General features: G+C 40.1%; 1 protein-coding gene across 1 annotated transcript; it reads left to right on the forward strand.

Annotated features, from left to right (window-relative positions):
• The first annotated feature begins 695 nt into the window (after positions 1–695).
• Positions 696–18702, forward strand: LOC116599977 (membrane-spanning 4-domains subfamily A member 12-like). The gene is made up of 7 exons (XM_032359910.1): positions 696–718; positions 9503–9782; positions 13327–13464; positions 14069–14125; positions 15659–15775; positions 18303–18413; positions 18601–18702. The coding sequence occupies exons 2-7, from the start codon at positions 9519–9521 to the stop codon at positions 18700–18702; spliced, it is 789 nt and encodes a 262-aa protein (XP_032215801.1). The 5' UTR covers positions 696–718; positions 9503–9518.
• Positions 18703–19994: the final 1292 nt, after the last annotated feature.

A 19994-nucleotide genomic window follows, 5' to 3' on the forward strand; every position in this document is an offset into this window, starting at 1 on the left:
TCAGTCAATCTGAGACAGGCTTGAAGATAAGTTATTGAAATGTAATAAGACATTTCCCCAAAATGGAGTAGCATGCCACTATTAAGAATTCCAGTACTTGGGTGTTTATTGACATGAAAAGCTGTTTATAAAACATTAAGCTACAAAAGCAGGTTATAAAACTTAGCTATGAGATGATCCTACTTTGGTGATTTCACAAAATTATAAATGTCTCTCTGTAAAATATATATTTACAAACAAAAGATAACAAAAACAAAAAACAAAACAAAATCTAAATGAAAATATCATTATGTGTGAGTGGTGGGAGTATGGATGCTTTTTTCTTTCTCTTTTTTTTTTATTATCTACATTTTCCAATCTTATTCCTCTAACTTAAAAGGCATTGAAATGCGGTATGATGTTACACCGAGTATCAGAAAGTACAAAGGGGTTGGAGAAAATACCTACTTAAGTGTTTGGGTGTGTCAGAAAATGCTTCCCAGGAGAAAGGGGATGAAACCAAAGGCAGAGCAAGCATATTACAAAGTTTACAACTGGGACTATATATCCACTTTGGGCAGAAGAGCATCAAGGGTAGAAGGACTTTGGAATTAAATAAAGATAGGAGACAGGCTGGATTGACACAAGGAAGTAAAAAGTACCTATAATACCCAGATAAACATTTCCAACTGGCACAGAACTTGGAGAAGAGAAAGCAGACAGGTGCCAAAGGAACAGAGTAAGTCTATTGACTTATTTGTCTACCTTTTTCACCCAGAATAATGGGCATAAACAGCAGGGCTGGTCTGTGTGGGTTCTCTGCAGCATCTCATTCTCTAGGTTGGAGGGATGAAGCCAAATCTTGACTCTTAAATTAGGCCAAGTGGATAAATGAAGGGAAAAGAAACCAGGAGAGGGATGAAACAGGAAAAGAAACAAGGGATAAATGAAAACCAGACAGAAATTTTTAAAAAAGAATGTCAGTTGCTCTAACACAGGTAAAAGATACTTCAAAAAACAAAATTAGAAAATCAGGGGCACCTGCGTGGCTCAGTCGGTTAAGCGTCTGCCTTCAGCTCAGGTCAGGGTCCTAGAGTCCTGAGAGCTAGCCCCACATCAGGCTCCCTGCTCAGTGGGGAGCCTGCTTCTCCCGTTCCCTCCGCTGCCCCCTCTGCTTTTGCTCTCTCGCTATCAAATAAATAAATAAAATCTTTTAAAAAAATCAAATGTTCATGCCAAGAGAGGTGACACATAGAAGGTTCGAATGTATGCCATTCTATAAATATTAATCAAGAAGGGGAAGGAATGTCCCAGTGTGAGTGATAATGTAGCTACCACAGGACCAGAAACACTGTAGCATTGCTTTGGTAGCATATTTTAATTAAGGTGCTCTGTTATGGGGGGAAAAAACAAAAATAGGTGGGGAATAGCACTGATTTTCACTAAGTCGGAATTTTTATTCATGTATGTACTTGGGTGACACAGTAGAAATGATTTGGTATTATGCTACCCTGTCTGCTACAACCTCTTCTCAAAAATTGCAGTCATATTCACCCTATACTGTTAAAAGCGACATTCATTTGGAAGGAATAAAGAAACTGGAATAAAGTAAATTATTCCAATTTTTATTTGTCCTTCTGTCCTTTACGTACTGTCCTTCTGATCTCATCAGACTTATTTTCTGATGTGTTTCTTGGGTTGTTTAAAAATAATTACAGTTGCGGGACGCCTGGGTGGCTCAGTTGGTTAATTAAGCAGCTGCCTTCGGCTCAGGTCATGATCCCAGCATCCTGGGATCGAGTCCCACATCGGGCTCCTTGCTCCGCAGGGAGCCTGCTTCTCCCTCTGACTCTGCCTTCCACTCTGTCTGCCTGTGCTCGCTCTCGCTCTCTCTCTGACAAATAAATAAATAAAATCTTAAAAAATAATAATAATAATAATTACAGTTGCTCTAATGTTTAGATGAAAAGACAACTGATAGTAAGTATTTTATCAACAGTGAAGAAAAAATTCCATGATAGGTGCAATCAATGAAAACAGTCTATTCATTGGTTTCCATTTTCTTCCATCATTTTCAGGATTACCCTCATTTCAACAGAATAATTTCTTAGTTATTCCCGCAAGCATTTTTCCCTCCCTCTGTGCCAAACTATGTAACCAGTAGAGCTGTTTACACATTAAGTCATTTTGGTATAAAGTCAAAGGATCGAGACTGGCTCAGCTCTTTAATTCTTGTTATAAAACCCGAACCCAACCCTGTAAAAATCTGAGACTAGCATGATCGTTATAAATTATTAATAATCTGGATTCTATATGGAACTTATAGGACAGGGCTTAGTCCAGAAAGTAAATAGCAGATATTAAATTTTAAAATGTTGATAATTAAATGAGAAGCCACAGGTTTCATATTAAATTTCTCGAAGAAACAAACAAAACTGACAATAAACAACAGGAAACGAAGGAGGTAATGAGATCATATACACGCAGAAACTGTTTAATTGCTTTAATACTTTAAAAAAAAAAAAAACTCAAGAAAAATCTTGGTCTGGTTAATTTCTGTATCCTAAGCTCTCATTTCGTATCTCCTTGGTGTTGGCATTGATCTTTTCAGTCTAATCTCCATTATAAACTTTTCATATGCCGATGATATCTACTTCTGAAACCTAGCTTTAGGCTCTGATAACAGAAGGATAGCTACCTTTTATGAAGACCTTACCATAGGCTGGGCAGTTTCAACAGCTTAATAGGAATTAGGATTATCTGGTCTTCATACTGGCCACTTTGAGTTTTCTTCTACTTTTTTTTTTAAATTTAATTTAGTTAACATACACTTATTTTTAGTTTCAGGGGTAGAATTTAGTGATTTTTCAGTTGCATATAACACCCAGTGCTCCTTACTTCAAGTGCCATCCTTAATGCCCATCACCTAGTTAACCCATCCCCCACACACCTCCCCTCCAGCAAACCTGTTTCCTATAGTTAAGACTCTCTCATCGTTTGCCTCCCTCTCGGTTTTGGTCTTTTTTTTTCCCCCCCTTCCCCTATGTTCCTCTGTTTTGTTCCTTAAATTCCACATATGAATGAAATCATATTGTATTTTTTTTCTCTGACTGATTTATTTTGCTTAAGCAGCATAATACCCTCTATTTCCATCCACATCATTGCAAAAGGCCAAGATTTCATCCCTTTTGATGGCTGAGTAATATTCCATTATATACATATATCACAATTTTATACATTAATCTCTCAATAGACAGACATCTCGGCTCTTTCCATTTTTTAGCTATTGTGGACATTGCTGCTATAAACATCAGTATACACGTGACCCTTCAAATCGCTATGTTTGTACCCCTTGGATAAATACCTAGTAGTACAATTGCTGGGTCAAAGCAATTTTACTATTTTTTACTTTTTTTTTTTTACTTTTTGAGGAACCTCCATACTATTTCCAGAGTGGCTGCACCAGTTTGCATTCCCACCAACAGTGTAAGAGGGTTCCCTTTCTTCCCTATCCTCACCAACATTTATTGTTTCCTGACTATGTTCATTTTAGCCATTCTGGACAGTGCGAGGTGGTAACTCATTGTGCTTTTGAATTGTATTTTCCTGACGCCAAATCATGTTGAACATTTTTTTCATGTGTCTATTAGCCATTTGTATGTCTTTTAAAGAACCATCAGTTCATGTCTTCTGCCCATTTCTTGATTGGATTGTTTTTTTGGATGCTGAATTGGGTAAGTTCTTTACAGATTTTGGATACTAGCCCTTTATCTGATAAGTCATTTGCAAATATCTTCTCCCACTGAGGTTGACTTCTAGTTCTATTGATTGTTCACTTTGCTGTGCAAAAGCTTTTTATCCTGATTAGGTCCCAATACTTTGTTTTTGCTTTCATATTCCTTGCCTTTGGAGACTGTTTAGTAAGAAGCTGCTGTGGCCAAGGTCAAAGAAGTTGCAGCCTGTGTTCTCCTCTAGGATTCTGATCAATTACTGTCTCATATTTAAGTCTTTCACCCATTTTGAGTTTATTTCTGTGTATGGTGTAAGAAAGTGGTCCGGTACAAATGTACAAATGTAAAAAATATATATATTTTAAAAAAGAAGCAAGCCTGGTCATATTTACCAGATGCCGACATTTTGGAGCATTCTTTCATCAGTAGACTTGGTACATGCAGAGGGAGAAGCCTGCTCAGGTGGCTCACAAACTAAGCTGCCCTTGTAAAGATGCCCCTGCCAGGAGGCGGGGTTTAGTGTAGGGGACTCCAGCCTCCCCTGGAGATGCTGTGTTCCTCTCTGAAGTCAGACTGTGCTGGGGGGTGGGGCATAGTGGAGGAAGAAGAATATGGTGTCACCCAGCCCTCTTGTCCCAGGGAGCAGACCTACCGGTCACTGCTTTTCAGGCGGCCCTCTCATAAAAGCGACCAATCTCCTGTGGCCTGGACTTTTATCAGTTCCCTACCCTTAACCTATCTGTTTCTGGGCCATCAGCACACCTGGCACCACAGAGCTCTTACATTTTATCTCTGGCTGGTGGCTTGGATGCAAAACTCCCAAGTTTTAAAGGGCCTGGCAAGGTGCAGGTGACTCCCCAACCACAGAGGAGAGCCTCGCAGCATGGCCAGCACTGTCCTGTCCCTGAAAAGCAGTTGCACAGCGCATGCATGGAGGCCAGAGTTTACTGTAACACTCAGTGAAAACCTGGAACCAGGTTATCAGCCATCTATGTGCAACTCGGTCCCCTATTCCATCCTGTCCCAGAAAAGCAATCAGAAAGAGGCTTGAATCTTCTGTGGCAGACACTGGAAATCAGCAGCCGGTTTGTCTGTGATCTGCCCATGTCTCTGCTCTCTGCTCAGCTCTGCCACAGAAAAGCAGCCACTCGGCGTGCACACAGAGGTTTAAGCCTATTGTGGGTTCATGGTGAAAATTTAAAAGGTTTTCTGCCTTCCACACACACATCTGACCCTGCTATTGAGCACTGCTCAATGGCTTCCGGCTGGACTCTTGTCCTTGGAGAGGCAAAATACGTTTTTTTTTTTTTTTCAGCGTAACAGAATTCATTGTTTTTGCACTACACCCAGTGCTCCATGCAATACGTGCCCTCTCCAATACCCACCACCTGGATCCCCCAACCTTCCACACCCCACCCCTTCAAAACCCTCAGGTTGTTTTTCAGAGTCCATAGTCTCTCATGGTTCACCTCCCCTTCCAATTTCCCTCAACTCCCTTCTCCTCTCTAACTCCCCATGTCCTCCATGCTATTTGTTATGCTCCACAAATAAATGAAACCATATGATAATCGACTCTCTCTGCTTGAATTATTTCACTCAGCATAAGCACTTCCAGTCCCATCCATGTTGCTACAAATGTTGGGTATTCATCCTTTCTGATGGAGGCATCATACTCCATAGTGTGTATGGACCACATCTTCCTTATCCATTCGTCCATTGAAGGGCATCTTGGTTCTTTCCATAGTTTGGCGACCGTGGCCATTGCTGCTATAAACACTGGGGTACAGATGGCCCTTCTTTTCACTACATCTGTATCTTTGGGGTAAATACCCAGTGCAATTGCAGATTCATAGGGAAGCTCTATTTTTAATTTCTTAAGGAATCTCCACACTGTTCTTCAAAGTGGCTGCACCAACTTGCATTCCCACCAACAGTGTAAGAGGGTTCCCCTTTCTCCAACACACGATGTTTCCTGTCTTGCTAATTTTGGCCATTCTAAGTGGTATAAGGTGGTATCTCAATGTGGTTTTAATTTGAATCTCCCTGATGGCTAGTGATGATGAACATTTTTTCATGTGTCTGATAGCCATTTGTATGTCTTCATTGGAGAAGTGTCTATTCATATATTCTGCCCATTTTTTGACATGATTGTCTGTTTTGTTGTGTGCTGAGTTTGAGAAGTTCTTTATAGATCCTGGATATCAACCTTTTGTCTGTACTGTGATTTGCAAATATCTTCTCCTATTCCGTGGGTTGCCTCTTTGTTTTGTTGACTGTTTCCTTTGCTGTGCAGAAGCTTTTGATCTTGATGAAGTCCCAAAAGTTCACTTTCACCTTTGTTTCCTTTGCCTTTGGAGACATATCTTGAAAGAAGTTGCTGTGGCTGATATCGAAGAGGTTGCTGCCTATGTTCTCCTCTAGGATTCTGATGGATTCCTGTCTCATGTTGAGGTCTTTTATCCATTTCGAGTTTATCTTTGTGTATGATGTAAGAGAATGGAGTTTCATTCTTCTACATTCTCCAATTTTCCCAGCACCATTTATTGAAGGACTGTCTTTTTTCCACTGTATATTTTTTCCTGTTTTGTCGAAGATTATTTGACCATAGAGTTGAGGGTCCATATCTGGGCTCTCTACTCTGTTCCACTTGTCTATGTGTCTGTTTTTATGCCAGTACCATGCTGTCTTGGTGATTACAGCTTTGTACTAAAGCTTGAAATCAGGTAATGTGATGCTGCCAGCTTTATTTTTGTTTTTCACCATTTCCTTAGCAATTCAGGGTCTCTTCTGATTCCATACAAATTTTAGGATTATTTGCTCCAGCTCTTTGAAAAATACCAGTGGAATTTTGATCGGAATGGCATTAAAAGCATAGATTGCTCTAGGTAGTACAGACATTTTAACAATGTTTATTCTTCCGATCCAAGAGCACGGAATGGTCTTGCATCTTTTTGTGTCTTCTTCAATTTCTTTCATGAGTGTTCATCAAATGTACTCCAGGAAGGGGAGCGATCTTTCCCGGGGTGACCCAGGGGACCTCCTCACTGCAGCTTATCCCGACGTCTCTATCCCACAGTCCCTAGCTCTCACGTTCTCCCTCTCCCTGACTTTGCTCCACAAAAAGGGTTCCCTTCCCATCACGGCCATGAGGCTTTCCTCTCCAATTCACAGCTCTCAACCTCACACCCACTGTGTTCTCTCCCTCTGCGGAGATTATTTCCTTAATCCTCAGATCATCTTCCTAGTTGTTCACAATAACTGGATGTTGGTTTAGCTGTGATCAAAAGACAAGGCAAACACAGGGTAACCCTACTACTCCACATTCTTAACTACCTCCACACCAGTTACTATGACATCCTTAGTCTCATTTTATAGCTGAGACATAGGGACTAACATGGATTTAGATAAGAAAATTGATCAAGGCCCCGGGGTTATTAAAGTAGCGGATTGGGGATTAGGGAGATGGCAGATTAGTAACATTTGAGCACTAAATGGCCACAGACACCACATGCACCAGTTATGAAACCTCCTATTCTCAAATGCTATTAGAGAGTCATAGGGAGTTACTCCAAGAATCACAGCTATGGAACTATTTGTTTAAAATAAACTTTTGTGAATTAAAATTTGTTTCCACTATGAAAAAGTAATCTCTTTGTAATCAGAGGTTTCCAAAATGTGTTTCCCACCTTTCCATTGAGTCCTCAACCTTTTTCAGTTGTATCTAGCATCCCAGCAGCTTAGAATTAAGGTTTGTGGGTACAGGTTCTGATGCAATTCTCTCACTGTTAACACGGGGAGGATATTAGTACCTGCCTCACTGGAGGTTTTAAAGACTAAGAGAGAGAATATACCTCACCCACTAAGCAATAATGTAGCCAACCACACAGTTACAACAGGTACAATTCTAAGAACTTTACATGGACTAACTCCTTAGTACACAAAGTAAACGTATAAAGAAGGTACTCTTAGGATCCTCATTTCACAGACAAGAAAAAGAGTTTAATGAACTTGCCAAACATACAGAGCTGATATCAGAGCCAGGATTCTAATCCCAAATTCATGCTCTAAAGCATGACACTGTACAGCCCCTACTATGCCCATAGTGAGGGTTTAATAAAATGTTAGTTCTCTAGACAGCTCACTCAAGGCTCACAAGAAGAGGCCTTACTAACTTAATTATTGAATCATCAGAAAGTGAGACTGGTTTCTAGTCTTCCCCACAGCATGAGAAGACAGCAGGTTTGCTGCTGGGTGGTTGTAAGGACAGAGTCAGTTCACCAAGGCTAGCCTGGAACACCAGTTCTGCAAGCGTCCAGAGTGAGCAGCGTGGGTGGCGGGGGCAGGGGGGTACTTCACAGCCAAGAGCTCAATTTTCTAGTCCAGGCTCTGCCACATGTTTTCTATGTGACCTTGATCACAGCATTTAACTTGTATTGCTTCAATTTCTCTTCTACAAACCAAGGGTAAAAGACAGTATGACTGGAATGGATCTGAAATTTCAGGATTCTAGGACACAGTCTGAACAAGTGTCCCTGTTAAAATGCCAGTGGTGCAACATGTCAGTGGACTACTCATACTTCATACAGTGATGAAGGCATTCAGAAATCCTTCTTAATATTTATGGTGTACAAGAAAATTGTTCGGGGAGGATGTTTCAGAAAAGGAAACATCCTTTTTCCTTTTCCTTCCTGAAGACAAACATTTTTAAGTGTCACAATTTTTTTTCAAGGTTAAATAGTGATTGATGTCCATATTAGTTGTCCTAATTGAATTCCAAAAAAAAAAAATTCCTCTTGGCCAAAATGGACCTGAGATACTCTGTGCTTCTGAAAGACAAAAATGAATCACGAATCTCAAGAGAATTCTTCCTAAAGAAAAAGACAATTTAATTGGCCATATGTGAAATACCTACTTGGAAAAGTAGTTACAAATAATTTTACTGTGGGCTCCCTTTCTTACCATCCCTTTGTATATTTGGTGCCATTAGTTTTCCATTTACTGCTGCAAAAAATTACCACAAATTTAGCAGCTTAAAACAACACAAATTCATTGTTAGACAGTTCTGTAGGCCACCAGTTTCACTAAGCTAAGACCACACTGTTGGTAGAGATGCATTCTTTTCCAGAGGCTCTAGGAAGAAGTTTGTTTTTGGTTTTTTCTCTGGCCTCTAGAGGCCACCCTAGTACTCGGCTCCCAGACCCTTCCTCCATCTTCAAAGCTAGCAGCACAGCATCTCTCTGACCCGGCTTCCATCACCACATCTCTTTGACTCTCTTATATCCCTCTTCCACTTTAAAGGACTTTGTGATTACGCTAGGCCCACCCAAATAACCCAGGAAATCTTCCTGTTTTAAGGTCAGCTGACTGTCATACCTATATCATTTGCAACTTTAAATCCCCTTTGTCATGAAACCAAACACACTCATGTGCTTCCTCAATTAGAATGTGGACATTTCCGGGGGAAGGAAGATGCATTATTCCGCCTACTACCATCTCTTCCCTCCCTCTGTTGTCCTTCAGATGCAATAAACTCAGGGAAGAATATACATAAATACTTTGCCAAATCAAATAGGAACTGGAAAATAAAGTCACTCCTGTCTTCCCCTCCTTCACTTCCTTTGAACTACAGGGTATACAGATTCCAAAGTCTAAAGAGGTTCATGTTTACGTTGGTCGTCATTGTCTATTATTTGCTCACTTGCTCTATAGTATTTACATAGTATTTGACATTTTACAAGATTTTCTTTAACTTTTTTTGTGGGTAAATTAATCAGTTCGTTATGTTTTTGTAGCACTTAGGACACAGTGATGTCATCCCAGGCAACAACCCAGCCCCGAATGTATGAAACCGTACTCAATCCTTACCCGCCAAACAGCATCATGGCTCCTGGCTTTCAACAACCTGTGGGTTTCATACACCTGGGAAACCAAGCTCAGAGTGGCCAGCCTCCCTTCCTCGGGTCTCCAGGAATCATCACCAACAGTCATCAAGGTCAAGGAAATACACAGGTGGTAAACCCAGCCATAGGAACAGCAATCACAAACTTTAGAGAAGAAGCAAAGATATTAGGGGTAAGTCTACTTACAGTGAGAATTTTAATTTTGCATTTGCAAGGTTATATTGTACCTATAAGTAATAGGTGGAGAAAAGTTTATGATCTCATGACCTACATCCAATCATTAAAAAGTTCTGAACGTTAACGGAAACTGTGTCCCTTTAAGGCAGAAATAATTCATCTGCATATAGACTTTACCCTGAATTCAATTTATTTTAGATTCAAGCAAGACTCTAACAGGTGACAAAGTACTCTTCCCAGCAGGATGATTCAGTAACACTGACATAATGGAAACACCGCTACTTCTAGCTTGATCTCACTTCTGCAAAGGACACTTTGGGCACCCTCTATCCTGTCTCAGATTAGTTGCAAGCCTGGTATTTGTGTATACAGGTGAATTCACATTAAAATGAACATTGACAGCTACCTTCAAAACAGAAGCAACTATAAATGGGCAGTCTGGGGGAACTGGGTTGGAAAGAATTCACAGCCATTCCATTTGCTGTGCCTTTCACCCAGGGCCTGTGCAGACGTTATGACTTAACTGCCATGCTACTTCTACAAAGGGCACTTCAAACACTAATAATCTTGTTTATGTAAGTATTGTAAGACATGCCCTACTTGTAGATGAAGATTCCACTTGCACAGAGAGAACTGTTAGTTTTTACTGTGCTTTCCAGATACGCCATTCATGCCACTAACAATTCCACTCCACAGTACTGTCTCTCCTGTGTGCAGTTCTAACTTCTCTGCTAGAGCATTCAGTAGGTTATACTGAGTGCCCCTTACATACCAGAAACTCGTCCAGTCATCTTAGTACTACTTAGTAAGTAAGTACTAAGTACTTACTTACTACTATTTCAGGTTTTACCACTTTAGAAAAGTAAAAATAAACACTGCACTCTCTAGCAGACAGATCTAGGCTTGGAGGGTGTCTTTGATTCTCCTCCTGGCAGAGAAAGAAAATCCCCTGCTCCCACTGAGCAAAGGGACAAACTGGGACCCCACAAAGCCAACCCCACACAGGTGCCCTCATCTAGATCAGAATCGCAGGCTCAGACTATAAACATAAAACAGAACTAAAGTACACGATGTGTTAGAAGGTGATAAATGATGTGGACAGAATAAAGTGTAAAAGGGCTGGTTAGTACCAGGCAGTGAAGGGTATGGGTAGCAATTTCAAGTTGATCAGAGGAGGCTTTCCTTAGAAGATGACATTTGAGCAAAGACATGAAGGGAAGAGCAAGCGACACAGATACCAGGACAAGAGCTTCCAGGCAAAGTTGGGAGGATCATTAGAGGAAAATGTGGGTGCTGTGTTTGATGAACAGGGAGGAGGCCAGTAAAGTAGAACAGTATGACGGAGGGAGGCTGTAGCCTCGAGGAGAGCAGAGGAAGGTTGGAGACCAGACCTTGTGAGTCTGGAAGACAGAAGTCCTGGCTTGTACTCTAACACTGGAGCATTCTGCCTGGCAACAAAGAGGTACTCAAGAACAGCACTTTAAAGCGACAGACGCTGTTTTATTTTTAAAAGTTCCAGCTGGCAGAATACTTCTCCCTAAAGGTTGTACATTTATGCTATTAGTAGCTCCCAGTCACCACAACAATGCAGGGACTTTAGGTGGTAGGATGGGGAGCATCTGCCTTAATTGATTCAGAACTCAAAGTTGTTCAGTGGCCAAAAGTCCAAATTACTGTCTGGCCTGCAGGCAAGTTTGGTAAGTAAATGGTATAGCCAGTGTTATACTAAGAGAAAAGTAAGCCAATACTAATCCAGTATCTGACTGCCATCAAGATGAAGGCAAGGATGAGAATAAGAAGTCTTTGGCCAGATGACTCAATTGCTGCTCTAAGGAAGAGTTTGTAACAACCGATTATAATGCCTAATTCAGGAGTTCTTCAACTGAGATCCATGACTGGCTTTAGCCTGTGACACCTCTGAAGTCCTGTGCAACAGTATTGTGTGTGTATGTATGGATGTGTAACAAGATTTTGTGTGTCTGTATGAATGTGTAACAAGAGTTTTTCAAGAAGATTCATAGTTTTTATTATTCTCAAAGAAATTCATTACTCAAAGAAAATATTAATCTCTTAGCATTATTTAGGAAGCTGTGACTTTTTCCAACTGTTTCAACTTAATAACTGTATTCAGTAGCAAGTTATTAAAGAAATAAACACAGCAATGTTTGTATTTGCAGTCTTCTTGGACAGGTAAGATGTAAGCTTGGGAAGAAACCAATGGTAAACCTACAGTTAGCTTCTGGCCCAAACTAGAAACACTTATTTTACACAAATATGTTTATTCAGGATGAAATAAGGTGCCCTAAGAGGTACAAAATAGATCTCATCTTTGAGAATATGTCTTGGCCAATAAGATCTCTTAGGTGCCCTAAGAGGTACAAAATAGATCTCATCTTTGAGAATATGTCTTGGCCAATAAGAAAATATTTACATGCCTGCAATTAAAAAAAAGAACAATAAAAATTCTTACAAAACCAAGTAATAAGATGTCTAATTTACATAAGATAAAACAGAAATTTAGAAAGAGAAAAGATAGCTGAAATTGACTAATATACTCAAGACAACTTCATGGAAGAGCTGGAGCTGAGCCCGAGGGAAAGCCGTATTTAATAGTTAAAAGGCATGTGTTCTGGAATCAATTTGCTGCCCCTCAGTAACCATATGGACACTGCTATGCTCTGAATGACCTCCCAAAACTCCTGTTGAAATCCTAACCCTAACAATGATAGTGTTAGGACATGGGCCTTGAGGAGGTACTTACTAGTAGAAGGTGGAGCTCTCAGGAATGGGCATATGAAAAAGGCTCCTGGGAGATCGTGAGCCCTTCTCCACTATGTGAGGACACAGTGAGGAGGCACCATTAGGAGCCAGGGGGAGGGCCCTCACTAAAAGGCAACCACGCTGGTACTTTGAACTTAGAACCTCCCAGCCTCTGGAACTGTAGCAAAACATTTCTATTGTTTATAAGCTACCCAGAGGGTAGCGCAGTACTTTCTTGTAGCAGCCTGAGAAGACAGAAACAGGCATCTTTGTGTCTCTATCCAGCTGCTGGGAAGATTACATGAAATAATAAATGTAAAGTGTTGAGACTACTCTCAAACATGTAGTTAATGCCCCGTAAACCCCTTGTGACTTCCTTCATGATATCATCCTCATAACTGGAATCTCCCAAGCAGAGAACAGGTCCATCTGAAATAGCCATCAAAGTCACAATTAAAGCATTTCTTCAGAGAGTCTTTTAGAGGCTCTTCGGAGACACCAGTGCATGCTTAATCAGTAGCACCTTCTGAAGAGCTCTCCTTGGCCACCCTTACAAGCCACCCAAACACCTCAAACGAGGCCCACGAGGAAGGCCCTGTGCCAGAATATGCCAAATTCTTCATGGCTCACCTCCTGCTGTAAAGGTATGTATGCCTAAAGGACATTCGTGGATCTTGACAGAGGGTACAATAAATAAGCAGCAGCAGCAACGTCAGGAATGTGTCATTAGTGACTGTAAATGAAGAAACAACTTTAAAATGTCTGTTTTCTTTTTTCAGGCAATCCAGATCATGATTGGATTGATGCACATTGGTTTCGGAACTATCTTGGGCTTCATGTACTCCGTTTATGGATCAGTTTTGGGATTTGCTTCCCTTGCTCTTATTAGTGGATATCCGTTCTGGGGTGGCATCTCTGTGAGTAAGCTGCTACAACACTTATCCATCTCAGTTTATTGAGGACAGCTACTCCTAGCCTATGCACAGCTCATTTTCTCATCAGCCTCACATCTGATCAGCTGAAAAATTGAGAAATAACAGCTCTGGTTGGGTATAAATAAGGGAGAGCTTCTGTTCTCCATTTTAACCTGCAGCTTAAACTCATACCCTCAAGTTTACCCTGATCCAGTAACCAAGAAGCCAAATTTTTACTTCCTGTTTACATTTAAGATGGAAATGTATGCACTGGGTAGAGAGAGGCAAAAGGAGGTGATGGGGAGCATGATTAAAACTATGCAAGTGATAATGACAAGAGACTGAGCTACGAGTTCACAGACCGTCAGCACAAGGTAAGCTCACAAAAGAATAAGCTCCTTACACGTAAGAAACTAAGGGGAGAAAAAAAGGGAGAAGTCAAATTGAAACAATTTCTGAAGATTTCTCCAGAAAAATGGAGAAGTATGAGAGGAATTTTTGATAGGTAAACTAGATGAATATAAATAGACCAGTCTTTCCTACAAAGAGAGAAGCTCCCAGGACTGAAGAACTCATCTTTCATAAATAAATGTGTCTGTTTCTACAGTTCATTACTACGGGTACTCTCTCTATACTGGCATCCAAGAAGCTTTCTCCTAGTCTGGTAAGTCAGAATGTTTCTACTTATTAAACTCTTCTGAAGATTCATTTAATTGATTTGGAGAGGAAAATTGAGAAAGTGGATTCAGCAAATGCAAAGGGAAGCACTTTTTCCCGAAACTACTTCTACTGATTGCCTCCATGGTATGTGTGCCTCAGCATGGTCCACAAAATTTGCCCCTCAGAAATGCCCCTTCTGATTCTTCAATCACAAAAGTGAGAAGTGGTATAGATAAGGTTGTTGAGCTTTACCCTAAAGGCTACCTGGCTCAGTTGGGTCGCACTGAATTAGGGGAAGCCCAAAGCAGAATATAGGAGCCAGGAAATACCCACCTGCCGCTTCACTATCAAAGACTCTATTATTCATTCGCCATTTCTCAGTTCTGCCTTGGTTTGTATTTTTATTTTTTATTTGCACATATTGCCTATTTTTACTCAGATTGGACTTTTGTTTTACAGTATGTTAAATCATCACTAACAGCACCAACTGGATACACAAAAAGAGTTTATAAAAATAATCACTGAGACAGGTCTCTCAATTCTCTTGGTCACAGCTCTCCAACTTTTGCAATTTCCTGGTCTACTTCTGAAACAGGAGAAAGAAAATGATTTGCCAAGAAATGGTGACAACTAGAGCAGAGGTGGCTTCAAGATTATATTTACTCCAGCACAAGAGGAAAGAATGGAAAAATGGGAACACAGAATCACGCTGTTCATGTTCTTCTAGATACCAGAGACTAGACTAGAGGCTAGAACAGACACTAAACTAGACACTAAACATTAGGCTAGAGATTAAAGACCAGGCTAAACTAAACTAAATCAGCCTAATCCCAATTAACCACTTCTGTTGTAATAAAAAAAAAAAAAGTAGACCATCCTTTCTCTGGACGATTTACGGATCTTTCTGATGTTGTCCCAGCACAGAACGTGTCAAAATCTTCTTGTAGAAACAAGAAAGTTTTGTACTCTACCCTACACTTCTACCCACAAAAGCCTAATGAGTTCCTCATTCTAAATCTGGATTTTTTAATCTAGTCCCTAGAAAGACTTCAGGGTTTTCATCAATTTCTAATTTCATCAGCAAAGATGTTTTTGCATACATACTTTTCCATCTATAAAACTGGATGCTACATAGTATTACATCATATGGTCGTTGTAAGAGCTTCATGAGATACTGTATTTAAATGATTTAAACACAGCGCCTGTCACAGAAAAATGCTCATTAATGGTTTATTTGTTGTTTTATTACTTTAAAGGGGAAAAAATTGTTATTGTGTGTGAGGCTTTTAGGCAACCCCAACAGATTAGCTTCTACTTTGTATTATTTACATTTTTCTACCGATTTCAGAAGTACACTACATTTAGGCTGCATACAGAGTAGTTTTCATGAAAACTCAGAAAGGCAAAGGAAGAAAAGTCATCTTAATTTCAAAAATTTTTTCAAGATTTCAAAGATTAAGAACCATTACATTAACTGTTTCTTACTTATTCAATTTTTTTCTCCTATATGATTTATTTTTCCTGTCATCTCCATTAGATCAAAAGCAGCTTAGGAATGAACATTGTCAGTACTTTCTTTGCCTTCATTGGAGTGATTCTGCTGCTGGTGGATGTGAGCATCAATGGCCTACCCAACCAAGACTACTGGGCAGTTGTAAGTATCCCATGATCTACCATGTGCTTCCCCTACACTCTCGCACAGAGGGTCCATTTTTTTCACCTCTGATGACTGTATAGTAGCCCTAGTGGAAAATCCTTTTTTCTATTCCAGCCCTATTTCTGATCATGTGATCTCTAGGACTGCAGAAAAAGTGGGAGGGCTATCTCTACAGACAAAGTAGGGCAGAAAGGACATCCTTTATTGGTCTCACTGTTAATTACGTGAACAATGGGACAACACCTAAGGACACTTAAAGATACCCAGATAGAAATTTCCAAAAATTTTAAACTCTATGTAAATAAGATAGTCAAGTTATTGCATAGTTTTATTTTAGAGTAAGTATGGGATGAGGGGCAACTGGCTACAACAAGGACATTTCACTTTCATTAGAGAAACTCAAAGAATGAAACAACTTCAAAATGAAACACATGCCTCTGAATGTTCTCAGGACAGAACTGTTCATTCATAATCACATTAGACAAAGCATAGACTCTGACAATTACCCCAAGAGTGGAGAAAGTGTACAGAAGCACTTATAAGAGGGCAAGAATATGAGGAAACTTCTTGGTAAGTAAGAAGGAAAGAGCAAGAACACAAAATTTATCCTCTATAATACCAAACCAAGAAACAAAAATTACTCAAAAACTACCTTTTAAATTAGCATCCAAGTAAAAAACCAAACGAGTCTGCTGTGTCTCGAGGTAGTAGAAGAAAGTACCTCACCTAATCCTGTCTTCTATTCCCCAGAAACAAACCTAAGAAAAGCAGGACACCAAGTCTCACTAAGGTTCTCCAATCTACAGCTAAGAAGACTTAAGTGGAAAGCAGCCAGTTCTAAGAAAGTATAAAGCAGGGGCATCTGGGTGGCTTAGTTAAGTGACTGACTTTGGCTCAGTTCATGATCTCAGGATCCTAGGACTGAGCTCTGCATCCAGCTCACCACACTTCTCCAAAGTGGCTGCACCAACTTGCATTCCCACCAACAGTGGAAGAGGGTTCCCCTTTCTCCACATCCCCTCCAACACATGTTGTTTCCTGTCTTGCTAATTTTGGCCATTCTAAGTGGTATAAGGTGGTATCTCAATGTGGTTTTAATTTGAATCTCCCTGATGGCTAGTGATGATGAACATTTTTTCATGTATCTGATAGCCATTTGTATGTCTTCATTGGAGAAGTGTCTATTCATATCTTCTGCCCATTTTTTTAATATAATTGTCTGTTTTGTGTGTGTTGAGTTTGAGGAGTTCTTTATAGATCCTGAATATCAACCTTTAAAATTCTTGTACAGGCATATAAGCAAAAACAAGATACTCTCAGTAAACAATGATAACACACTGGTGCTTAAAAAAAAAAGAATATTACACCACATAGGGGTTAAATTAAATCAAGATTCAGAAAGGCAGGGAGAAACTACGTAAAGAGATAAGAGGACATGAGACCATTTAAATATTCATCTAAGACTGTAAGACTGAAAAACTGGAGAAATAATAGCTATAGAAGTGAATATAAAGCTTTTAATGTTCACCCAGCACCCTCCACCAAAAAAAACATGAGAAACCACAAAAATACCAAAAACTGGGATGTAAAGAGAGGGAAGAAAAGAGAGATGTCAAATGAGAGTTCCACTTGCCTCATTTTTCATAGCAATCACTTCATACTGCCTAAAAGGGAAACTCGGTTTAAAATTACTTCAGCTTCTTCATGGATTCCTAAACTTTTAACTCTGGCAGACTTAATTTACCTATTTCTACTCTTTCAAAGATCAAGTAATACTTTTACTCCAAAATAGCAAGTACAAAACCATTCCATTCTTCAAGAACAATGTTTCTATCTCTTTCTTTCTCTCATCCCCTCTTTCGTAATGCTTCCTCTCTTGCCGTCACTCCGTGCATCCATTTCTCTATCTGCCTTTCAGCCTCTACATAGAGACCGGGAATAATAGACAACAAATTTCAATTTTGCTTATTTCTAGGCAGTGACATTAGGGATGAGTTTTTTTAAGATTTTATATATTTGACAGAGATCACAAGTAGGCAAAGAGGCACGCAGAGAGAGAGAGAGAGAAAGGAGGAAGTAGGCTCCCTGCTGAGCAGAGAGCCCAATGCCAGGCTCCATCCCAGGACCCTGGGATCATAACCTGAGCCGAAGTCAAAGGCTTTAACCCACTGAGCCACCCAGGCACCCCTAGGGAAGACTGTTTTCTATATAGCTTGATTTTTTTAAATAAGGAGGTAACATTTTTATAAAAACAAGAAAGCCATCACAAAGGAAAAAAGGGTACTTCGTTTATAATGTTTTTAAATAGTCTGGTGGAGAAAAAGAAATTCTTCTGGCATTTTCTGGCAGAAAATTCAAAATTAATTCACATTCCCCTAAAATAAGCATTTGATGATAATAGAAAAACAATCATGGAGTAAGTTGAGCAGGAGAATGGCACATTTGATGAGTCAAAAACTTTGTGAAGCTTGTGTGAAGACTTCTTGATTAGTCAAAATTTTGGTATGTTTTTCCCTGATTGCAGCTTTCTGGGAAAGGAATTGCAGCCATGCTGATTATCTTCTCTGTCTTGGAATTCTGCACAAATTGCACTACAGCCTATTTTGCCAAACGAGCCATCACCAAAACCAACAGGGTGAGCCGGGCCTTTTCTCTGTAAAATACTCTGAGTATGTACTGGGGAAATACAGGCAAGTGTCAGCCAAGTCCCTCTGCGGGTTAACAAGAGCGCACTTTGTCCTTGAGTCATGGGGTGGGGATGGGGTGGGGCACGGGACGGAATAGGATTGTAGTAATAATGCTGCTTGTTTTGTTCATTCCAGCCTGTCCTGGTTATTCCCAACGTGTATACAGTCAGTCCTTTGGAACGAGGGGTTTTCTCAGCTCCTCCCAGAAATGATGGCCACCTCACTCATGCCACTTAACACAACAAGGAGAGGCGCCTGGGTGGTGCAATCGGTTGAGCATCACTCTTGGTTTCCACTTAGGTTGTGATCCTGGGATGGAGCCTCACATCAGGCTTCACACTCAGTGCAGAGTCAACTTCAGATTCTCTCTCCCTCTCCTTCTACCCTTCCCATTCTTGTGCACACATGCTCCCCCTCTCCCTAAAATAAATTTTAAAAAATCATATAAAAGAATTTGGCTAAAAACAAAAAGAAGCAGCAAGCAATCTCATGAAGTTAAACTGCTCTGCAGGAACTTAAGAAGCTGGTCTCTGCTGTCCACGATGATTGCTCATCTTTAAAGACTGTGTTTGAGATTTTTCTTAGTTTGTCATTAATGATAACTGCATGTATTTCCCTGCCACTGTTTCTTCCTACATACCACTACCACACTGGGGAGATGGATGACCAGAAGACTGAAAATGGCTCACAGTACTTTGCACATTGATTTCATCAAATCCTGCCTCTTGGATAGCTACAAAGCTTTCTATTTACAGAGTATTTTTCATGTTCATTAAACTCATTCGCAAGGGGACAAGAGCAGGCCAAAGATGGTACACTGGGGGAGTTTTATCCAGATTATGGCTGTTTTGTTTCTGAAATGGGAAAAAAAAATGGGCATGTTTAAAAGTCAATGGGAACAATCCAGATACACTAGAAAGCTACTGAATATAGGAGAGAAAAGGGATGATTGCAGTCTAAGTATCAAGAAATCAAAAGTGTACATGGAAGGCATGGCCTAAGTCATGAGGAAGGGTGGTTTATCTGCATGAAAGAAAGGAGGATGTCATTGTTGCCTATATCAATAGGTTTGCAGAGATGGTACGGAGTATGTAGGAGGCTCCATTATAATGGCTCGTGTCATCCCCATCAAAGCAGAAGTGAGGTCATGCCCAAGGTGGGGGCCATGTGTAGAATGAGAATATTGAACAGAAAGGGTGGTTTTGGATAAGCAATGGAAATAGAGAATAAACTGATCAGAGAAACAGATGAGGACTGCCAGGCTGTACCAAGGGCACATTTAAAGAAGTGGTCACACATTTATAGCACAAACAAACTGATTGCTTTGTCAAGACTTGATCGCTCAGATGTGAATCCAGATACAGGGCCAATTTGGTTTTGTCCAGGATTAGGGTTTTGCAAGAGGGGATGATAAAATACCAAAGTGGCAAAAAAGTGTGGGATATCTTCAGAAGTATTACTGCAATGATGCACTATGAATCTAAACTGGATTAAGAAGAGAAGGGGAAAAAGTACAAATAGATTGGTCA

The sequence above is a fragment of the Mustela erminea genome, chromosome 9 (assembly GCF_009829155.1).
Source record: "Mustela erminea isolate mMusErm1 chromosome 9, mMusErm1.Pri, whole genome shotgun sequence".
NCBI lineage: Eukaryota > Metazoa > Chordata > Mammalia > Carnivora > Mustelidae > Mustela > Mustela erminea.